At 41.7% G+C, this 21989-nt stretch overlaps 1 protein-coding gene across 2 annotated transcripts in view; it reads left to right on the top strand.

The window, feature by feature from the left end:
* AGMO (alkylglycerol monooxygenase) overlaps positions 1-7993 on the top strand; it is a 121264-nt gene extending 113271 nt beyond the window's left edge. Inside the window, exon 12 of one of the 2 annotated variants that reach the window (XM_072154886.1) lies at positions 7668-7993. In XM_072154886.1, the coding sequence (XP_072010987.1) occupies positions 7668-7751 (84 nt within the window). In that variant the 3' untranslated portion in view covers positions 7752-7993. The remainder of the gene's footprint in view (positions 1-7667) is intronic. The other variant, XM_072154885.1, reaches the window with a different exon arrangement.
* The last annotated feature ends 13996 nt before the right edge of the window (positions 7994-21989 follow it).

Genomic DNA, 21989 nt, shown 5'->3' with positions numbered 1-21989 from the left:
ATTGTGGTTTGGGTCATCTCAACCCTATTCAATACAGAATTTGTCTTGACCAATGACCTCTCTCCTCCATATAGGCATCACCTGACCACTATAGACTGCACTCAGCCGTTACTCCATTGGTGGATACGATTGCGCTCTGTATGTGCAGGGGACGGACAGATAGAAGAGATATTTCTCCAAAATTAAGAATCTGTCAAAAAGTTTATTTAAGGACATACAAAAAGGAATCCCACCCCCATTACCTCCAGTTACTTTCCTCTTTTTGCTTTTCACCCGTTTGTCGATGTTCATTTCCCGTTCTCCATATTTTTGATGAAACATTTTGTGGTGCTCGGATTCTCATCTATAATGTAACATTTCCTCGTGTGAGATGTTCAGAAGCCAAAGATCTTCACTGAAGGCCAAGCCCATCATCTCTCTGACTATGAGGAATACAATATATCATTACCTGCGACAGCAACGAGATGGATACAAATGGTAACACGGATATTCGGGGGTCCGGGGAGCACTTGCGGCATGTTCCATGATTAAAATCTCCTGTTCCGGCTCCTTTTTACTGTGTTCTTATGACTATGAAGGATGAGATGGGGAATTGTTTTGAATCGATTCCATGTTTTCAGCGTTCCGGCTTTGAACATGAGAGAGTTATTATCTCCGACCCGGAATGTAGGACAAGGTTGTGTCATTATATCAGTACAGAGTTGTGTTTCTCCTGCCGGGGGTTAGATCTTCTCTCCTTATCTTAATTGGTCTAAACTTCTGTGCAGATCTCCAGCTTTATGGTGCAAAGCCATAAATCCCCACATGTTTATCAGCTGAAAGGTGCGCGTCCTATCCCCCACTCATAGTCAAGACCTACAAATCCTGCTTACTGTCCCCCGGCATTGGGAAATACTCTGCCTCTACCTGCCTCAGCTCCAACAGAGAAAGCCTTGTGCTTCTACCCCCAACATGTAGAGAAAGCCTGTGAGTCGTATCTCCCTCTCTCCCTCATAGAGAAAGCCTGTGAGTCCTATCTCCCTCTCCCCCTCATAGAGAAAGCCTGTGAGTCCTATCTCCCTCTCCCATTCATAGAGAAAGCCTGTGAGTCCTATCTCCCTCTCTCCCTCATAGAGAAAGCCTGTGAGTCCTATCTCCCTCTCTCCCTCATAGAGAAAGCCTGTAAGTCCTATCTCCCTCTCCCCCTCATAGAGAAAGCCTGTGAGTCCTGCTTCCTCCATCCACTCATAGAGAAAGCCTGTGAGTCCTGCTTCCTCCTCCCACTCATAGAGAAAGCGTGTGAGTCCTGCTTCCTCCATCCACTCAAAGAGAAAGCCTGTGAGTCCTGCTTTTTCCTCCCACTCATAGAGAAAGCCTGTGAGTCCTGCTTCCTCCATCCACTCACAGGGAAAGCCTGTGAGTCCTGCTTCCTCCATCCACTCATAGAGAAAGCCTGTGAGTCCTGCTTCCTCCATCCACTCATAGTGAAAGCCTGTGAGTCCTGCTTCCTCCATCTACTCATAGAGAAAGCCTGTGAGTCCTGCTTCCTCCATCCACTCACAGAGAAAGCCTGTGAGACCTGCTTCCTCCATCCACTCATAGAGAAAGCCTGTGAGTCCTGCTTCCTCCATCCACTCATAGAGAAAGCCTGTGAGTCCTGCTTCCTCCATCCACTCATAGTGAAAGCCTGTGAGTCCTGCTTCCTCCATCTACTCATAGAGAAAGCCTGTGAGTCCTGCTTCCTCATCCACTCACAGAGAAAGCCTGTGAGACCTGCTTCCTCCATCCACTCATAGAGAAAGCCTGTGAGTCCTGTTTCCTCCTCCCATTCATAGAGAAAGCCTGTGAGTCCTGCTTCCTTCTACTGCTCATAGAGAAAGCCTGTGAGTCCTGCTTCCTCCTCCCACTCATAGAGAAAGCCTGTGAGTCCTGCTCCCTCTCCCCCTCATAGAGAAAGCCTGTGAGTCCTGCTTCCCCCACCCACTCATAGAGAAAGCCTGTGAGTCCTGCTTCCTCCTCTCACTCATAGAGAAATAAAGATATAGGCCCACATTTATTAAAGGTCATCTACCACCAAATTTAGGGGTGGTAGACTGTCACCAAATGCATGCTCGTTACCTTAGGGTTGATGGGGGAATCCTCCTGCCACGTTCTGGCATGGCTGCTAATCCGAAATATAGACTTTATAACTTTATGCAAATGAGCCGGAGGCGCTCACCTCTCCGCTAGCCGAGCACCTCCTGGCTATTGCTATTCCCCCCAGAAAGGTCGGCCGCAAGCAGCGCCGGTCTCAGGCAGGCTGCTCCAGATGTAGTGCTCACGCGCATGTGCGAGATTAGCAGGCAGCCGTGTGACATCACCGGCTGTCTGCAGCACTTGCACCCGACCTTCCTGGGGGGAATAAAAATGAGGGGGTGTGTATAAATTATCTTCTGACAGAGCCAGGAGCCTCTCAGCTAGCGGAGAGGTGAGCGCCTCTGTATCATTTGCATAAAATTAAAAAGCCGGGCCTGACGTTCAAATAAACGCTGCGCAGGACGCCGCCGGATACAACAATAGGCTTTGGCGTATGATAAATATCCCCCTACATTTCGGAGCATGATGGGAGGAATTCCCCATCCCCCCTAAGGTAATGAGCATGCATTTGGTCTTCCACCCTTAAATGTGGTGATGAATGTCCTTTAAAGCTTTTGCTCCAGTTTTCTGTCGGACTTTGCACTCAAAAGGTGTAATCTGCACAAGAAAAAAAAAAATCTTGCAAAAAAAATGCATTTTTCCAGCTGCGTGTGACATCATTTCCATAATTTTATCCCTAAACTCTCAGCGATAGGGGATGTGGATATTTCGACTCATTTTCAAACTTCCTAAAAAGACTTCAGAAGTTGCTTTTTAGAATTTTTCTTTTTGTTACTTGGTCTCGTTGTATCCGTAACACCAACACTTATTGGAAACAGCTGGATATTGATGTCGGCTTTTATGTTCTTTACTTTCTGTGTCGCGGTGAGATGCCAGAACAGGTAGTCGAGATGGAAAGTGGGAGAAATGTCGGGGTCTGTGTTTCCTGCCCATTATCTCGGAAAACAACTTCCCAATGGGGCATCAGAATATTTTTTCCATTAGCCGGCTTTCTGAAATTCCAGGGGGAAAAATCTGGAGCAAAAATCCTGGCTGGATGAAGTTTATTGCTTATATTGAGATTCAAGAGAATTTGTTTGGGCCGTCCGGTGTCTGGCAGAACCTCCAGAAAAATTTCTTAAATTTGAATTTACATTTAGATCTCTGGGAGCAGTCACAGTGATCAAGAATACAAAAAAATGGGACTGAGCTTTAAGCTACAAAATAGCTGCAGCCTTAAGGGGTTAATATACTGTAAATATTTACAAAATATAGCGTCGGGGGGGGGGGGGGGGTCTTTTCGCTCCTCCTAATGGTTGGAGTCGCCGCCCTAAAAAAGTGGGTGTTCCAGCGTATGCGGTCCTCTGCCTCCTTATGGCTGAATGCCTAAGATGTCCACAACCTATCTACAATCACTGCTGGTGATACAGGATAAGGAACCTTCTCCCACAGGACGGTGCCTGAGCATTAAGGCTCCTGATGTTTTCAAAAGTGAGAGTTATTGCTGGCGCCTGAGGTGTTCCACAACTCTGTATTCTGTTCTGGTGATGACCTCACCATGATCTATATCTACCTACCCTGCTCTTTATATTTTATGTGTATGTACGTTGAGCCTCTTGCCTCAGGCAGCATTACCTGCAGCAAGAGTGGGGGCAGCATCAGGGGCGGAGTCACCTGCTACAAAGCAGGACCTGATGGATGCATGTCCCGATCCTGGACTAACTGACCCAATGTCGCTTTGCCCTGGTGTTCTGTGACCCATCTGGGCCAGCTCCTCCTAATCAGAGTGTTTAATAACATTATATCCCCTCATCATAAAAAAGAATTGTATATTATTTAAGAAAACAATTTTTCTAATGGGACATAATCATTTTCCACTAAGCCAAGCTTTACAAATTCCTCGGGGGCAAAGCTGGAGCAGAATCGTTCATGGCTTAAACGTATAATTCATGAGAATCTGTTTGGGAGGTCCGACTTCTGGCAGACCAGAGAAATTCCCAAAATTTTAGGTTACATGTAGATCTCTGGCAGCGGTGAAATTTATAATCAAATCTGTATTATTTTTCCCCAATAATTTTTTTTTTATTTCACAAAAGTCAAACATTGTATCATTTTTATTCTGACTTTTAACAATGACTTGATGTTAATTTAGTACAAATTCTACATTCAGCGTTTTAATTGTCAGCGGTAAATATTTTATGATTTTGTTTTTCATTTGCCAACTTTTTGCGACTGCTTGAGGCCAAAGCCAAAGTAAATTTTTGTCCTATTTTTTTTTGGGGGGGGGGGGGGGAGGTGTTTCACTGTTTTGTTGGTTTGTAAACTGAAAAGGTAGTAAAAGTAAAAAAAAAAAATCTGATCAAAAAAAGTAAAAAATTTTTTTTTATTGTACTGTTGTTTTTTAGGTGTAGACAATATTTTTTATTTATTTATTTTTTAATTTCCTCCAAAGTCCAAAATTCAGTAGTTTTTATTTTCACCGAAAACAAAAAACATTACACAATTAAATTTTTTTTTAGATTTTTACAATTTTTTAAAATTATTATCTCTCATGTTATACATTCTTTTCGATTGGCTAAAATAATGCAACAGGGCTCATTTACTAAGGGTCCGCGGACCGCACAAACGCCGGATATTCCGATGATTAGCGATGCCGCATTTCAAAGGGTATTGTGTCGCGATCGGAATTTGGCACAATCGCGACGGCTTTCTTGCAACACAAATGGGTGGACGGCCGTGAGACGATCCAACGTATTCGGACTGAGCGCGGGATTTAACATTTAAATTGTGTCGCAAGATCAAGCACTTACATGCACCAGGAAGAAGAAGGTGAACTCCGGGGACCTGAGCGGGGAAGTGACACAAGCAGGAAATCTATCTTAGTGAATCGCGCCAGACTTCATGATCGTCGGACAACACACAGTGGGGATCACAACAGGACCCAATGGGGCTTATTTACTAAGGGTCCGCAGAATGCACTTTAGTCGGATTTTTGAAATTTTTCTGGATTTGCGCATGCTGCATGCTTTTATGCTGCAGAAATCGGGGGGCAGCCGTTGGACGATCCGACTGATTCGGACTCAGCGCAGGATTTATGATTCAATTTGTGTCACAAGACAATGCACTTACATGCACCAGGAAGAAGAAGCTGAACTCCTGGGACCTGAGCGGGGAAGCCACACATGCAGGATATCGGATGCACGATCTTAGTGACTCCCCGCACAGTGCATTATACACGGACAATGCACTTACATGTACCAGGAAGAAGAAGGTGAACTCCGGGGACCTGAGCAGGGAAGCGACACATGCAGGATATCGGGTGCAGGATCTTAGTGAATCGCGGTAGATGTGCATTCCGGTCAGACAATGCAGTTTCGGGGATCACGCAGGACTGCCCCAGTGTGTTTTCTCAATCTCGATGGCTTTGATATTCATCAGGGACAAAGCTGGAGCTAAAATCCTGGTTTGATTTTATCAACTTAAATTGGGATTCAAGAGAACCTGTTGGAGGGAGGGGGGGCGAGGGGGTCCAATTATTTGACAAAACATCCAGAAAAGTTCTCCAAACTTTAGGTTAGATCTAGACCTCTGGAACCGTAGCCGTTAAGGATCGGAGAAATTTTTTTTTTTATACGTGAGAAAAGTCAAAATTGTTATTCATTGTGTTTGTGTTGTAAATGAAGACTCTCTTCGTGTTTACATGTCGACCTCTGGCTCGAAAATTACATTTTCTTGATTTTAACAAAAGTCAAAATTTTATATATTGTGTTTATATTGGAAATAAAGATTTTAGACATAATATTAAAAAATAATTCCTTTTCAATCTTAATGCAGTAATAAATAATGGAGAGAGAACTGGAGTGGACGTGGCCGGGTGCCCAATGGGTGTAATGAGATGGTAGTAGACCCTCATCTCCCGACCACGGATGTTAATGTTGGATCAGACCCTTCATTTCCAGTAGTGATATTTTCTTCATTGTTTCATCCATTAATCACAATCTGGAGTATCAGATTCTGAGCTTTTCCTACTATAAATATGATATATTCTCCTCTGAAATCTATACACCTGGGGCGATGATGTCAGAACATTTATCATTCGCTCTTGAAACTCTTCCGAAATCTCACAGCCCCGGCCAAAACTGCAAGTTCACAAGAATCACATGTTGTGCTTTATCTGAAGAGTTTAATCGCCTGAGGATAAACCTTAAATCTGTGCTACATGATAATCTACTGGTGACTGGAGAGACAGAGGCTTCAAGGTTTCATGGGTTCGAAATAGCGATTGTCGGGATACAGGGGTAGTGGAGCCACTGGGCCACCGCAACCGATGATGTAGGCAAACACCTGGCAGCGGAGTCTAAGTGCCACCTGGTTTTCAGCAGAGCTCGCTGCAGTTGGACTTGTTGCGGTGTGGTACCACCAGGTCGTTCCACAGGCGTGACTTTGTCCACGGTGGCAGCCAAGGTGAGGTACAGAGTCGTGAGGCAGAATCGTGGTTGGGGACAGGCAGAGGCAGAGCAAAAGGTCATGGCAGGGAGCAGCGGAGAAGTGAGATTAGGTCCAAATGCACATGGCTGTATACTACTAGGGGCTTGCTGTATACTACTAGGGGCTGCTGTATACTACTAGGGGCTTGCTGTATACTACTAGGGGCTGCTGTATACTACTAGGGGATGCTGTATACTACTAGGGGCTGCTGTATACTAATAGGGGCTTGCTGTATACTACTAGGGGCTGCTGTATACTACTAGGGGCTGCTGTATACTACTAGGGGCTTGCTGTATACTACTAGGGGCTGCTGTATACTAATAGGGGCTTGCTGTATACTACTAGGGGCTGCTGTATACTACTAGGGGCTGCTGTATACTACTAGGGGCTTACTGTATACTACTAGGGGCTGCTGTATACTACTAGGGGCTTGCTGTATACTACTAGGGGCTTGCTGTATACTACTGGGGGCAGTGCTGTATACTACTAGGGGCAGTGCTGTATACTACTAGGGGCTTGCTGTATACTACTAGGGGCTGCTGTATACTACTAGGGGCTGCTGTATACTACTAGGGGCTTGCTGTATACTACTAGGGGCTGCTGTATACTACTGGGGGCTGTGCTGTATACTACTGGGGGCAGTGCTGTATACTACTAGGGGCTTGCTGTATACTACTAGGGGCTTGCTGTATACTACTAGGGGCTGCTGTATACTACTAGGGGCTGCTGTATACTACTAGGGGGCTTGCTGTATACTACTAGGGGCTTGCTGTATACTACTAGGGGCTGCTGTATACTACTGGGGGCAGTGCTGTATACTACTGGGGGCAGTGCTGTATATTACTAGGGGCTTGCTGTATACTAATAGGGGCATGCTGTATTCCCACCCTCGGCTTATACTCGAGTCAGTAGGTTTTCCCAGTTTTGGTGGTAAAATTAGGGGTCTCGGCTTATACTCGGGTCGGCTTATACTCGAGTATATACAGTATACAGGTAGCGATATATCTCTCGCCTTGGATAAAACTGGACTAGAAACCCTATTAAACTTTTAAAAAAGCTAAATCTTATTTTCTCCTTATTTCTAGGTGATATTTTCCTTATGTCTCGTGGTGTGGGGACTACAAGCTGTAAGACAACTCTCCTCCACAAGATCTCAGAAGCAGGAATGAGACGTCACAGCTCAGAAGACACGAGCCCCAACCTGCAAGAACAGAGAGCGGGAAAATCCCAGAGATAAGAAATGTCACAGAAAATCACTGGGGGAAGTGATAATAGGCGACACCAGTGATCGTCTAATATCCTCTAATGAAGGAGTTAATTAGCTCAAAAGAAATCCAATATAAAAATGTGTAAAATGCTGTAAATACTGTACAAAATAATCTACAATAAATATAGAATTATCTGCAAATTCTAATAAAGTCATTAATTGTCATATAAGCTCAACGGCTGGATCATACTAGTGATGTTCCTGTACATAGGGGGCAGTATTATAGTAGTTATATTCCTGTACATAGGGGGCAGTATTATAGTAGTTATATTCTTGTACATAGGGGGCAGTATTATAGTAGTTATATTCCTGTACATAGGGGGCAGTATTATAGTAGTTATATTCTTGTACATAGGGGGCAGTATTATAGTAGTTATATTCCTGTACATGGGGAGCAGTATTATAGTAGTTATATTCTTGTACATAGGGGGCAGTATTATAGTAGTTATATTCCTGTACATAGGGGCAGTATTATAGTAGTTATATTCTTGTACATAGGGGGCAGTATTATAGTAGTTATATTCTTGTACATAGGTAGCAGTATTATAGTAGTTATATTCTTGTACATAGGGGCAGTATTATAGTAGTTATATTCTTGTACATAGGGGGCAGTATTATAGTAGTTATATTCTTGTACATAGGAAGCAGTATTATAGTAGTTATATTCCTGTACATAGGGGGCAGTATTATAGTAGTTATATTCCTGTACATAGGGGGCAGTATTATAGTAGTAATATTCCTGTACATATGGGGCAGTATTATAGTAGTTATATTCTTGTACATAGGTAGCAGTATTATAGTAGTTATATTCTTGTACATAGGGGGCAGTATTATAGTAGTTATATTCTTGTACATAGGGGGCAGTATTATAGTAGTTATATTCATGTACATAGGGGGCAGTATTATAGTAGTTATATTCCTGTACATAGGGGGCAGTATTATACTAGTTATATTCCTGTACATAGGGGGCAGTATTATAGTAGTTATATTCCTGTACATAGGGGGCAGTATTATAGTAGTTATATTCCTGTACATAGGGGCAGTATTATAGTAGTTATATTCTTGTACATAGAGGGCAGTATTATAGTAGTTATACTCTTGTACATAGGGGGCAGTATTATAGTAGTTATATTCCTGTACATAGGGGGCAGTATTATAGTAGTTATATTCCTGTACATAGGGGGCAGTATTATAGTAGTAATATTCCTGTACATATGGGGCAGTATTATAGTAGTTATATTCTTGTACATAGGTAGCAGTATTATAGTAGTTATATTCTTGTACATAGGGGGCAGTATTATAGTAGTTATATTCTTGTACATAGGGGGCAGTATTATAGTAGTTATATTCATGTACATAGGGGGCAGTATTATAGTAGTTATATTCCTGTACATAGGGGGCAGTATTATACTAGTTATATTCCTGTACATAGGGGGCAGTATTATAGTAGTTATATTCCTGTACATAGGGGGCAGTATTATAGTAGTTATATTCTTGTACATAGGGGGCAGTATTATAGTAGTTATATTCCTGTACATAGGGGGCAGTATTATAGTAGTTATATTCTTGTACATAGGGGGCAGTATTATAGTAGTTATATTCCTGTACATGGGGAGCAGTATTATAGTAGTTATATTCTTGTACATAGGGGGCAGTATTATAGTAGTTATATTCCTGTACATAGGGGCAGTATTATAGTAGTTATATTCTTGTACATAGGGGGCAGTATTATAGTAGTTATATTCTTGTACATAGGTAGCAGTATTATAGTAGTTATATTCTTGTACATAGGGGCAGTATTATAGTAGTTATATTCTTGTACATAGGGGGCAGTATTATAGTAGTTATATTCTTGTACATAGGAAGCAGTATTATAGTAGTTATATTCCTGTACATAGGGGGCAGTATTATAGTAGTTATATTCCTGTACATAGGGGGCAGTATTATAGTAGTAATATTCCTGTACATATGGGGCAGTATTATAGTAGTTATATTCTTGTACATAGGTAGCAGTATTATAGTAGTTATATTCTTGTACATAGGGGGCAGTATTATAGTAGTTATATTCTTGTACATAGGGGGCAGTATTATAGTAGTTATATTCATGTACATAGGGGGCAGTATTATAGTAGTTATATTCCTGTACATAGGGGGCAGTATTATACTAGTTATATTCCTGTACATAGGGGGCAGTATTATAGTAGTTATATTCCTGTACATAGGGGGCAGTATTATAGTAGTTATATTCCTGTACATAGGGGCAGTATTATAGTAGTTATATTCTTGTACATAGAGGGCAGTATTATAGTAGTTATACTCTTGTACATAGGGGGCAGTATTATAGTAGTTATATTCCTGTACATAGGGGGCAGTATTATAGTAGTTATATTCCTGTACATAGGGGGCAGTATTATAGTAGTAATATTCCTGTACATATGGGGCAGTATTATAGTAGTTATATTCTTGTACATAGGTAGCAGTATTATAGTAGTTATATTCTTGTACATAGGGGGCAGTATTATAGTAGTTATATTCTTGTACATAGGGGGCAGTATTATAGTAGTTATATTCATGTACATAGGGGGCAGTATTATAGTAGTTATATTCCTGTACATAGGGGGCAGTATTATACTAGTTATATTCCTGTACATAGGGGGCAGTATTATAGTAGTTATATTCCTGTACATAGGGGGCAGTATTATAGTAGTTATATTCCTGTACATAGGGGCAGTATTATAGTAGTTATATTCTTGTACATAGAGGGCAGTATTATAGTAGTTATACTCTTGTACATAGGGGGCAGTATTATAGTAGTTATATTCTTGTACATAGGGGGCAGTATTATAGTAGTTATATTCCTGCACATAGGGGGCAGTATTATAGTAGTTCTATTCCTGTACATAGGGGGCAGTATTATAGTAGTTATATTCCTGTACATAGGGGGCAGTATTATAGTAGTTATATTCCTGTACATAGGGAGCAGTATTATAGTAGTTATATTCTTGTACATAGGGGCAGTATTATAGTAGTTATATTCTTGTACATAGGGGGCAGTATTATAGTAGTTATATTCTTGTACATAGGGGGCAGTATTATAGTAGTTATATTCTTGTACATAGGGGCAGTATTATAGTAGTTATATTCTTGTACATAGGGGGCAGTATTATAGTAGTTATATTCCTGTACATAATGGGCAGTATTATAGTAGTTGTATTCCTGTACATAGGGGGCAGTATTATAGTAGTTATATTCTTGTACATAGGGGGCAGTATTATAATAGTTATATTCCTGCACATAGGGGGCAGTATTATAGTAGTTATATTCCTGTACATAGGGGCAGTATTATAGTAGTTATATTCCTGTACATAGGGGGCAGTATTATAGTAGTTATATTCCTGTACATAGGGGGCAGTATTATAGTAGTTATATTCTTGTACATAGGGGGCAGTATTATAGTAGTTATATTCTTGTACATAGGGGGCAGTATTATAGTAGTTATATTCCTGTACATAGGGGACAGTATTATAGTAGTTATATTCTTGTACATAGGGGGCAGTATTATAGTAGTTATATTCTTGTACATAGGGGGCAGTATTATAGTAGTTATATTCTTGTACATAGGGGGCAGTATTATAGTAGTTATATTCTTGTACACAGGGGGCAGTATTATAGTAGTTATATTCCTGTACATAGGGGCAGTATTGTAGTAGTTATATTCTTGTACATAGGGGGTAGTATTATAGTAGTTATATTCTTGTACATAGGGGGCAGAATTATAGTAGTTATATTCCTGTACATAGGGGGCAGTATTATAGTAGTTATATTCCTGTGCATAGGGGGCAGTATTATAGTAGTTATATTCCTGTGCATAGGGGGCAGTATTATAGTAGTTATATTCCTGTACAGAAGAAGCAGTATTATAGTAGTTATATTCTTGTACATAGGGGGCAGTATTATAGTAGTTATATTCTTGTACATAGGGGGCAGTATTATAGTAGTTATATTACTGTATGTAGGGGGCAGTATTATAGTAGTTATATTCTTGTACATAGGGGGCAGTATTATAGTAGTTATATTCCTGTACATAGGGGGCAGTATTATAGTAGTTATATTCCTGTACATAGGGGGCAGTATTATAGTAGTTATATTCCTGTACATAGGGGGCAGTATTATAGTAGTTATATTCTTGTACATAGGGGGCAGTATTATAGTAGTTATATTCTTGTACATAGGGGGCAGTATTATAGTAGTTATATTACTGTACGTAGGGGGCAGTATTATAGTAGTTATATTCTTGTACATAGGGGGCAGTATTATAGTAGTTATATTCTTGTACATAGGGGGCAGTATTATAGTAGTTATATTCTTGTACATAGGGGCAGTATTATAGTAGTTATATTCTTGTACATAGGGGGCAGTATTATAGTAGTTATATTCCTGTACATAGGGGCAGTATTATAGTAGTTATATTCCTGTACATAGGAGGCAGTATTATCGTAGTTATATTCCTGTACATAGGAGGCAGTATTATAGTAGTTATATTCTTGTACATAGGGGGCAGTATTATAGTAGTTATATTCTTGTACATAGGGGGCAGTATTATAGTAGTTATATTCTTGTACATATGGAGCAGTATTATAGTAGTTATATTCCTGTACATAGGGGCAGTATTATAGTAGTTATATTCTTGTACATAGGGGGCAGTATTATAGTAGTTATATTCCTGTACATAGGGGCAGTATTATAGTAGTTATATTCTTGTACATAGGAGGCAGTATTATAGTAGTTATATTCCTGTACATAGGGGGCAGTATTATAGTAGTTATATTCTTGTACACAGGGGGCAGTATTATAGTAGTTATATTCCTGTACATAGGGGCAGTATTATAGTAGTTATATTCCTGTACATAGGAGGCAGTATTATAGTAGTTATATTCTTGTACATAGGGGGCAGTATTATAGTAGTTATATTCTTGTACATAGGGGGCAGTATTATAGTAGTTATATTCTTGTACATAGGGGGCAGTATTATAGTAGTTATATTCTTGTACATAGGGGGCAGTATTATAGTAGTTATATTCTTGTACATAGGGGGCAGTATTATAGTAGTTATATTCTTGTACATAGGAGGCAGTATTATAGTAGTTATATTCCTGTACATAGGGGGCAGTATTATAGTAGTTATATTCCTGTACATAGGGGGCAGTATTATAGTAGTTATATTCCTGTACATAGGGGGCAGTATTATAGTAGTTATATTCTGGTACATAGGGGGCAGTATTATAGTAGTTATATTCCTGTACATAGGGGGCAGTATTATAGTAGTTATATTCCTGTACATAGGGGGCAGTATTATAGTAGTTATATTCCTGTACATAGGGGGCAGTATTATAGTAGTTATATTCTTGTACATAGGGGACAGTATTATAGTAGTTATATTCCTGTACATAGGGGGCAGTATTATAGTAGTTATATTCTTGTACATAGGGGGCAGTATTATAGTAGTTATATTCTTGTACATAGGGGGCAGTATTATAGTAGTTATATTCCTGTACATAGGGGGCAGTATTATAGTAGTTATATTCTTGTACATAGGAGGCAGTATTATAGTAGTTATATTCCTGTACATAGGGGGCAGTATTATAGTAGTTATATTCCTGTACATAGGGGGCAGTATTCTAGTAGTTATATTCTTGTACATAGGGGGCAGTATTATAGTAGTTATATTCTTGTACATAGGGGGCAGTATTATAGTAGTAATATTCTTGTACATAGGGGGCAGTATTATAGTAGTTATATTCTTGTACATAGGAGGCAGTATTATAGTAGTTATATTCCTGTACATAGGGGGCAGTATTATAGTAGTTATATTCCTGTACATAGGGGGCAGTATTATAGTAGTTATATTCCTGTACATAGGGGGCAGTATTATAGTAGTTATATTCCTGTACATAGGGGGCAGTATTATAGTAGTTATATTCTTGTACATAGGGGGCAGTATTATAGTAGTTATATTCTTGTACATAGGGGGCAGTATTATAGTAGTTATATTCTTGTCCATAGGGGGCAGTATTATAGTTGTTATATTCTTGTACATAGGGGGCAGTATTATAGTAGTTATATTCTTGTACATAGGGGGCAGTATTATAGTAGTTATATTCCTGTACATAGGGGGCAGTATTATAGTAGTTATATTCCTGTACATAGAGGGCAGTATTATAGTAGTTATATTCTTGTCCATAGGGGGCAGTATTATAGTTGTTATATTCTTGTACATAGGGGGCAGTATTATAGTAGTTATATTCTTGTACATAGGGGGCAGTATTATAGTAGTTATATCCCTGTACATAGGGGGCAGTATTATAGTAGTTATATTCCTGTACATAGGGGGCAGTATTATAGTAGTTATATTCCTGTACATAGGGGGCAGTATTATAGTAGTTATATTCTGGTACATAGGGGCAGTATTATAGTAGTTATATTCTTGTACATAGGGGGCAGTATTATAGTAGTTATATTCCTGTACATAGGGGGCAGTATTATAGTAGTTATATTCTTGTACATAGGAGCAGTATTATAGGATATATTGGGGGTCATTTACTAAGGGCCTGAATCGCGTTTTACCAGCGGGTTACGCATATTTTTCCGTTTTGTGCCGATTTTCCCTGTATTGCCCCGGGATTTTGGTGCATCGACGCCGGCATGCATGCGACGGAAATCGGGGGGCGTGGCCAAGCGGAAACCCAATGGATTCTGAGAAACCGCCGCATTTAAAAAAAATGTGTCGCGGGACACGCGCTTACCTTCACCAAGTATAGGATCGTGAACTCTGGCGGACTTCAGCGCAGCAGCGACACCTGGTGGACGTCAGAGGAACTGCCTTAGTGAATCGCCGGAAGACCCGAATCCACCGCAGAGAACAAGCTGCTGGATCGCAAATGGACCGGGTAAGTAAATCTGCCCCAATGTGACTATATAAAAGTGTATATTCCAACAATCAAACACATGGATAAGAAAGTGGACACAATCCAGTAGAATGAACTTTCTTACACTGTTACACCCGACTGGAGAAATTTCTTACTAAGCATCTTTATCCTGATATAGGGGACACTCCTTTATTCAGCAGAGGAATAGATTCCGGTCCAGGAGTGGAAGCCGAGGAAAGTGGAGGGTTCTGCATATTGAAATCTCCTAATTCCCATCCTGCACATTAGATTCTCATCAATCACATAACGACTTATATTGGACAATTATTGCCGTGTTATCTGCCATTTATATCTAAGGATAGAAAATGAATGTAGTAAATATTCCAAATTAAATACTAGAATATAAATCCATATATCACAGTCCTGCTGCTACTAACAACATACACAAAGTTACGATTACACATCTCTCCAGGGACAATACATAACACTGGCTGCAGAGAGCACAGAGCACAGCAGTGTGAGGTCTGATTACACATCTCTCCAGGCATAATACATAACACTGGCTGCAGAGAGCACAGAGCACAGCAGTGTGAGGTCTGATTACACATCTCTTCAGGGACAATACATAACACTGGCTGCAGAGAGTACAGCAGTGTGAGGTCTGATTACACATCTCTCCAGGGACGATACATAACACTGGCTGCAGAGAGCACAGAGCACAGCAGTGTGAGGTCTGATTACACATCTCTCCAGGGACAATACATAACACTGGCTGCAGAGAGCACAGAGCACAGCAGTGTGAGGTCTGATTACACATCTCTCCAGGGACAGTACATAACACTGGCTGCAGAGAGCACAGAGCACAGCAGTGTGAGGTCTGATTACACATCTCTCCAGGACAATACATAACACTGGCTGCAGAGAGCACAGCAGTGTGAGGTCTGATTACACATCTCTCCAGGAACAATACGTAACACTGGCTGCAGAGAGCACAGAGCACAGCAGTGTGAGGTCTGATTACACATCTCTCCAGGGACAATACATAACACTGGCTGCAGAGAGCACAGAGCACAGCAGTGTGAGGTCTGATTACACATCTCTCCAGGGACAATACATAACACTGGCTGCAGAGAGCACAGAGCACAGCAGTGTGAGGAATGATTACACATCTCTCCAGGGACAATACATAACACTGGCTGCAGAGAGCACAGAGCACAGCAGTGTGAGATCTGATTACACATCTCTCCAGGGACAATACATAACAATGGCTGCAGAGAGCACAGAGCACAGCAGTGTGAGGTCTGATTACACATCTCTCCAGGGACAATACATAACACTGGCTGCAGAGAGCACAGAGCACAGCAGTGTGAGGTCTGATTACAAATATCTCCCGGGACAACACATAACACTGGCTGCAGAGAGCACAGAGCACAGCAGTGTGAGGTCTGATTACACATGTCTCTAGGGACAATACATAACACTGGCTGCAGAGAGCACAGAGCACAGCAGTGTGACTTCTGATTGCACATTTCTCCAGGGACAATACAGAACACTGGCTGCGGAGAGCACAGAACACAGCAGTGTGAGGTCTGATTACACATCTCTTCAGGGACAATACATAACACTGGCTGCAGAGAGCACAGAGCACAGCAGTGTGAGGTCTGATTGCACATATCTCCAGGGACAATACATAACACTGGCTGCAGAGAGCACAGAGCACAGCAGTGTGAGGTCTGATTACACATCTCTCCAGGGACAATACACAACACTGGCTGCAGAGAGCACAGAGCACAGCCGTGTGAGGTCTGATAAATCCATATATCACAGTCCTGCTGCTACTAAAAGCATACACAAAGGTCTGATTACACATCTCTCCAGGGACAATACATAACACTGGCTGCAGTCTCTATGCTCACCCCTGCTGACAGGTTCCCTTTATACAGTTAGAATGTGATATTTTGTTACTGCTGCCTCTGACCTGCACTGATCGGCTTCGGTGTGACCTTAATATGAGGAATCTTACAGAAATGATTAGTAAGGGAATCTGCAAGGACTCGGTAGTTGAGTAATTAACCACTGCTGTCAGACGATGGGATTTGTGTGTATTTTTGTTTAGCTACGAGGCGTTTTCTGGCGTTTGGGGTCCTTTTTGTGCTGATTTTACGGGAACTCTGGGGAATTGAGTCTATTTCTTTATGATTTGGGTTGTGGGAGTGGAGTGTTTGGATGGGATATTTCCCACAGCGAGGTCTGAATTACGACCTCGGAGATGTGCAACAATAGAGAGGATTTGGAAACATTTTGCTGAGTGTACAATCAACTTTTTATTAAAAAAAGATTTCAAAATGAAACATTTTTGTCTAAAAAATTATTAACTTATATCATCGGGGTGGGGCTGGCCATATAGAAAGTCAGCCAAGTGCATGATGGGCCGGTATGGGCCTGATAATGTGCCAACAGAAGTAACGGAGGTGATCTGGATAGTGGCACCAGAATCTTATCAGAAAGACTATAGTCAGTAAATTTAAAAAAAATTCTAATTTTCTATCCATGGTGTAATTTGGTTTAGATAATTATAACAGCATTGCAGTGATTTTTTTCCCCCTCCCCTAGTTTATGGACTCTATCTATCGGGTCAAAGGTAGATGAGGACAGGCCTGGGGTCACAGTGTCACTTCATTTTTGCTTCAGTAAAAAAAAGATAAAATCTTTGTGTATCTCCTGTGGCTGTGAGACCTGTAGTGACATCATCACAGGTCCTTCAGCCAAGGGAAAAATAACATGGTGGATATGCAATGTCCCCACTGAGGTCCACAGCAGGTGAGGGCAGCAGAAACGTGAACCCAGAGTTGCTGGCTATGATGGGTGGCTAGGCTGTACCGTCTTTCTGAGTGGATTTGTTATTGCTATTTATGCCTAAATTAAGAATCTTTTTGGACCGAGGATCCTGGCTGGACCGTCAATTGTTTGCTATGGCTAGGCTGTAGGTGGCACTGAAGCCTTGGGTTTTGTAGTTAGGCATTTTCCGCACCTGCAAGGTGAAGCAAGAAGAGTTGGTGGACGCAGGTGTGGAAGGTAAGAGGGAGGCCTGTGACGGTAGGCCATGGACACACAATGAGGAGCGGAGCTGCCGATAACTCCTTCCCTTGAGGCAAGGAGGGCTGGAGATTGGTTGACTGCAGTCATAATGAATGCCGGTGGCTTGCAGGAACATCAGCGTGGACTAGTGTTCAGCTTCACTAGGAAGATCTCCTATGGAGCCAGATGGACTCTTCTTCATCAGCAGCATAGCAGCAATCTCTTTTAGAAGATGAGGGCACAATTATTATTGCTTCCTAGGTCACCAATATGTCTTGCCCAAGCCCTGCTGAATGCAAAATCATAGTATCTTAGACTGTGCAGGAGAATATAGTTATAAGGAATAATCACACTGTCCTCCCAGCAGGCAGTGAATTGCTTTAGCTGCCCATGTGATGGACAGGAGGCTGCACTGAGGGGAGATAAGAGTCTCTCACATTGTGCAACAAGGAAAGAAGTCAAAGACAAACGCCCGAACAGCTGGTATGACAAAGAGTGCAAATCCCTACGGAAGGTCCTCCGAACGGCCTCCGACAAGAAACGCAGAGACCCAAATAATGCCAACCTGAGGAAAACCTACAACAGCATCCAACACCAATACAAGTCCATACGCCGGAAAAAGAAATACAACTACATCTCCACCAAGCTCACCCAGCTCCAAGATGCCCTCCAGGACAACTCATTCTGGGAACTATGGCACCACATGGGCAGTGAGGGGAAGGAAAGCAACCTCCGTATCCAGAATGGCAACATCTGGCACCAAAACTTCAAGGATCTCTACAAAGATATCCCAACAGAGGAACTAAACAAAGAACAGATCAAAACAAAACTAGAAGCCCATGAGGAAAAAATCTAAGTCTTCCAAAACCTCTAGATGCCCCAATAACCCTACAGGAGGTAACAGAGAGCATCTCCTCCATAAGATGTAAAAAAGCTGGTGGCTCCGATGGCATCCCACCAGAGAGGATAAGATATGTCCTCCTGAAACACAGGACGCAATAGCCAAACTGTTCAACAGTGTGCTAAGTGCCGACCCCCACAGACCCGGAACCAAGACCTCATAACCCCCATACACAAGAGCGGAGAAAAGTACGACCCCTCCAACTACAGAGGGATCTCCAGCTTCCTCGCCCAGCACAATGTCCTCAGCAAGAGCCAAGTAGAATTCATGCCAAACCATCGCACCACTGACCACCTCTATACCCCCACAGCCTCATCCAGGACCAAGTCCACAGGCAAAGCAGGGAAGGATATACGCCAGTCAGGTCTCTTCCTGAAGCTGCTGGAGAGTGGAATTGGTGGGAAAACCTACGATGTCATCAAGAGCTCCTACACCGAGAACATCCGCAGCGTGAAGGTAAATGGAAGGAGAACGGCCTATTTCCAGCAGAGACAAGGGGTCAGACAGCGCTGCAGCCTAAGCCCAACGCTCTTCGACATCTACATCAATGAGTGGCTGGATTTCTCTCCTTCGTGCTAAACAGCTGCCCACTGACTGACAAGTACCTACCTGGGACTGGAAATCCACCAATCAGGAAGCTTCAAGCCATCCAGGTGCTCAGAGACAAGACCTGCAGAAACTTCCATGCAGTCAGGGGACGATTGTACAGACTTAAAGGGAACCCGGACGAGGGTGCACAGCTACGCGGAGCTGCGCGCCGAAGATGGGTGAGTAGGAGGGGTAAGGTGGCTACCGGGGCGTGGAGTAGCCGCCTCGTGTAACCTCAGATGCGGCTACTCCACGCCCCAGTAGCCGCATAAGTAAATTTGAATATATATCTAATAAAAGTTATCAAAAAAGTGCGGGGACGTGAGGATTAGCCCTTAAAAGAGCTATCCTCACGTCCCAATGATCCACCTACCACCCAATCTACCTTTATAGGTAGATTTGTGGTGGTAGGTGCACTTTAAACCTCCGCTGACAGCCTGGACAAAAAATTTTGACAGCATCATTTCCCCCATCCTTCTGTATGGCAGAGAGGTCTGGGGCCCACACAAATTTACCAAGACTGGTCAAGGTGCGACTCTAGTCCAACCAAAATATTTCACCTGGATTTATGCAAATACTTTCTCCACGTCCATCGGAGCAGCTCAAAGAGCAACTGTAGAGGAGAACAGGGCAGATTCCCCTTACATATTACAGTCCAGAAGAGGGCGCTATCATTCCTGGCAGATAGATAGATAGATAGATAGGAGATAGATAGATAGATAGGAGATAGATAGATAGATAGATAGGTAGGAGATAGATAGATAGATAGATAGATAGATAGATAGATAGATAGATAGGAGATAGATAGATAGATAGATAGGAGATAGATAGATAGATAGATAGATAGATAGATAGATAGATATGAGATAGATAGATAGATAGATAGATAGGAGATAGATAGATAGGAGATAGATAGATAGATAGATAGATAGATAGATAGGAGATAGATAGATAGGAGATAGATAGATAGATAGATAGATAGATAGATAGATACTTCAGGAAAATGAAGACAGCACACCGGTGTGGTTAAAGGGTGGGTGCAGGCACAATAGGATCAGGCCTCAGATCCCTTGATGATGCAATGAAGGAAAATAGGCAGCACTCCAAGGATAACGTGAAAAAAAGTGATTTCTTTTATTCCATGCTTTTGTAGGGTACAACAAAGTACAGCGACGTTTCGGCTCACTTGGAGCCTTTCTCAAGCCAAATAACAAGAGTGAACATCTCATATATATATCAAACAAAAGTGATCACATGATACGATGGTTCCCACCCCCCATAATTAGCATATTGTGTCGTAAAACATTATCATAAATGAATAAGAATAAAAACAGTATATATTTCATAAATGTGAAGGCAGTTAAAGTGCAAATGCAAGAGTAATATGTTTAGCAGCTGATTTGTGACACCGATGTGCATTGTGTCAGTAAAGTGCTGAATGTGCAAAGTGAACCAAATTGTGCCAAACAATTATCCTAAAAAAGATTAAAAACAAACTGGGATGTCTCACCACCACATCCACAAGCTGGAGAAAAAAGCCGATCACTATCCGGTTGACAAAAATACCGCGCGCCAGAGTGTATCAGGGCCTGGCACGCATTGGTGGAACGCAAGCCGAACGGCACCCTAGTGCGCATGTCCGGAATCCTGTCCGGAATCGTCATGTTGTCAGGGAGACTGTTGACGTCACTTGTACACAGTTCAGTCATCCCTGATCGAAGTACAGTGTGCCTAAGTGCGGACACATTAATCCAAGATAGTTACTGGCACAACGGCAAGTATATCTGAGAAAATAAGCAATATATTGTATTAAGGGAGAGCGGATATTGTATTAACCCTAACTGGTAGGGAAGAATTATTTATATTTATTAATTCCCCAAAGCCCGAACGGGCCTGTCAGGGATGAACAAAGAAATAACCGCTGTATTTAATCCCCTATGTAGAGACCTGTCGTTGGCCTATATTGTAACTATATGTGAAGAAAATGCTCAGGTGCCAATGCTTGGAGGGGAAAGACTGGCATGTTGTTGTCAAAAAATGGTTAGGATCAGGCATAGAAAGAGCAGCAGAATGTGGAGTGGACTGGTGAGAGTTATCCCGTTATGGCTTTCCTGATGTTCATGTAATCTGTAATGACAGAAAAACAATGTTTAGAGAATTGAAGTAGTATAAATATGCAAATTATGTCAAGTAGTTCTTGTTATTATAACACTACACCTCATATGAGGGAACAGGTGAGGGGACAAATACAAGGCCACACATACAATGCTTACATTAAACGCCACTCAATTTAAAATCCACATTAAGTCCATTAGGACGTAAAGTATTCAGAGTATGAATCCATCGTAATTCTTTGATTTTGAGTATTTTTTCTCTATCCCCACCTCTACGTAACGGAGGCACATGGTCGATTAACTGGAATCTGAGATCTCTTTCAGAGTGTCCAGCTTCAAAAAAATGTTTGGATACAGGTAGATCGCGTCTGTTACAGCGTATTGTATATCGGTGCTGGTTAAATCTCGTTTTGAATTCGAGAGTAGTCTCTCCAATATACAATAACCCACATGGACAGTTGAGCATGTATATGACATAGGAACTGTCACAATTGAGATAATGTTTGATATGGTACTGTACATTATTGTGCAAG

The sequence above is a fragment of the Engystomops pustulosus genome, chromosome 5 (genome assembly GCF_040894005.1).
Source record: "Engystomops pustulosus chromosome 5, aEngPut4.maternal, whole genome shotgun sequence".
NCBI lineage: Eukaryota > Metazoa > Chordata > Amphibia > Anura > Leptodactylidae > Engystomops > Engystomops pustulosus.
The sequence above is the reverse complement of the archived record's forward strand: the minus strand, read 5'-3'. Positions and strand labels throughout refer to the sequence as shown.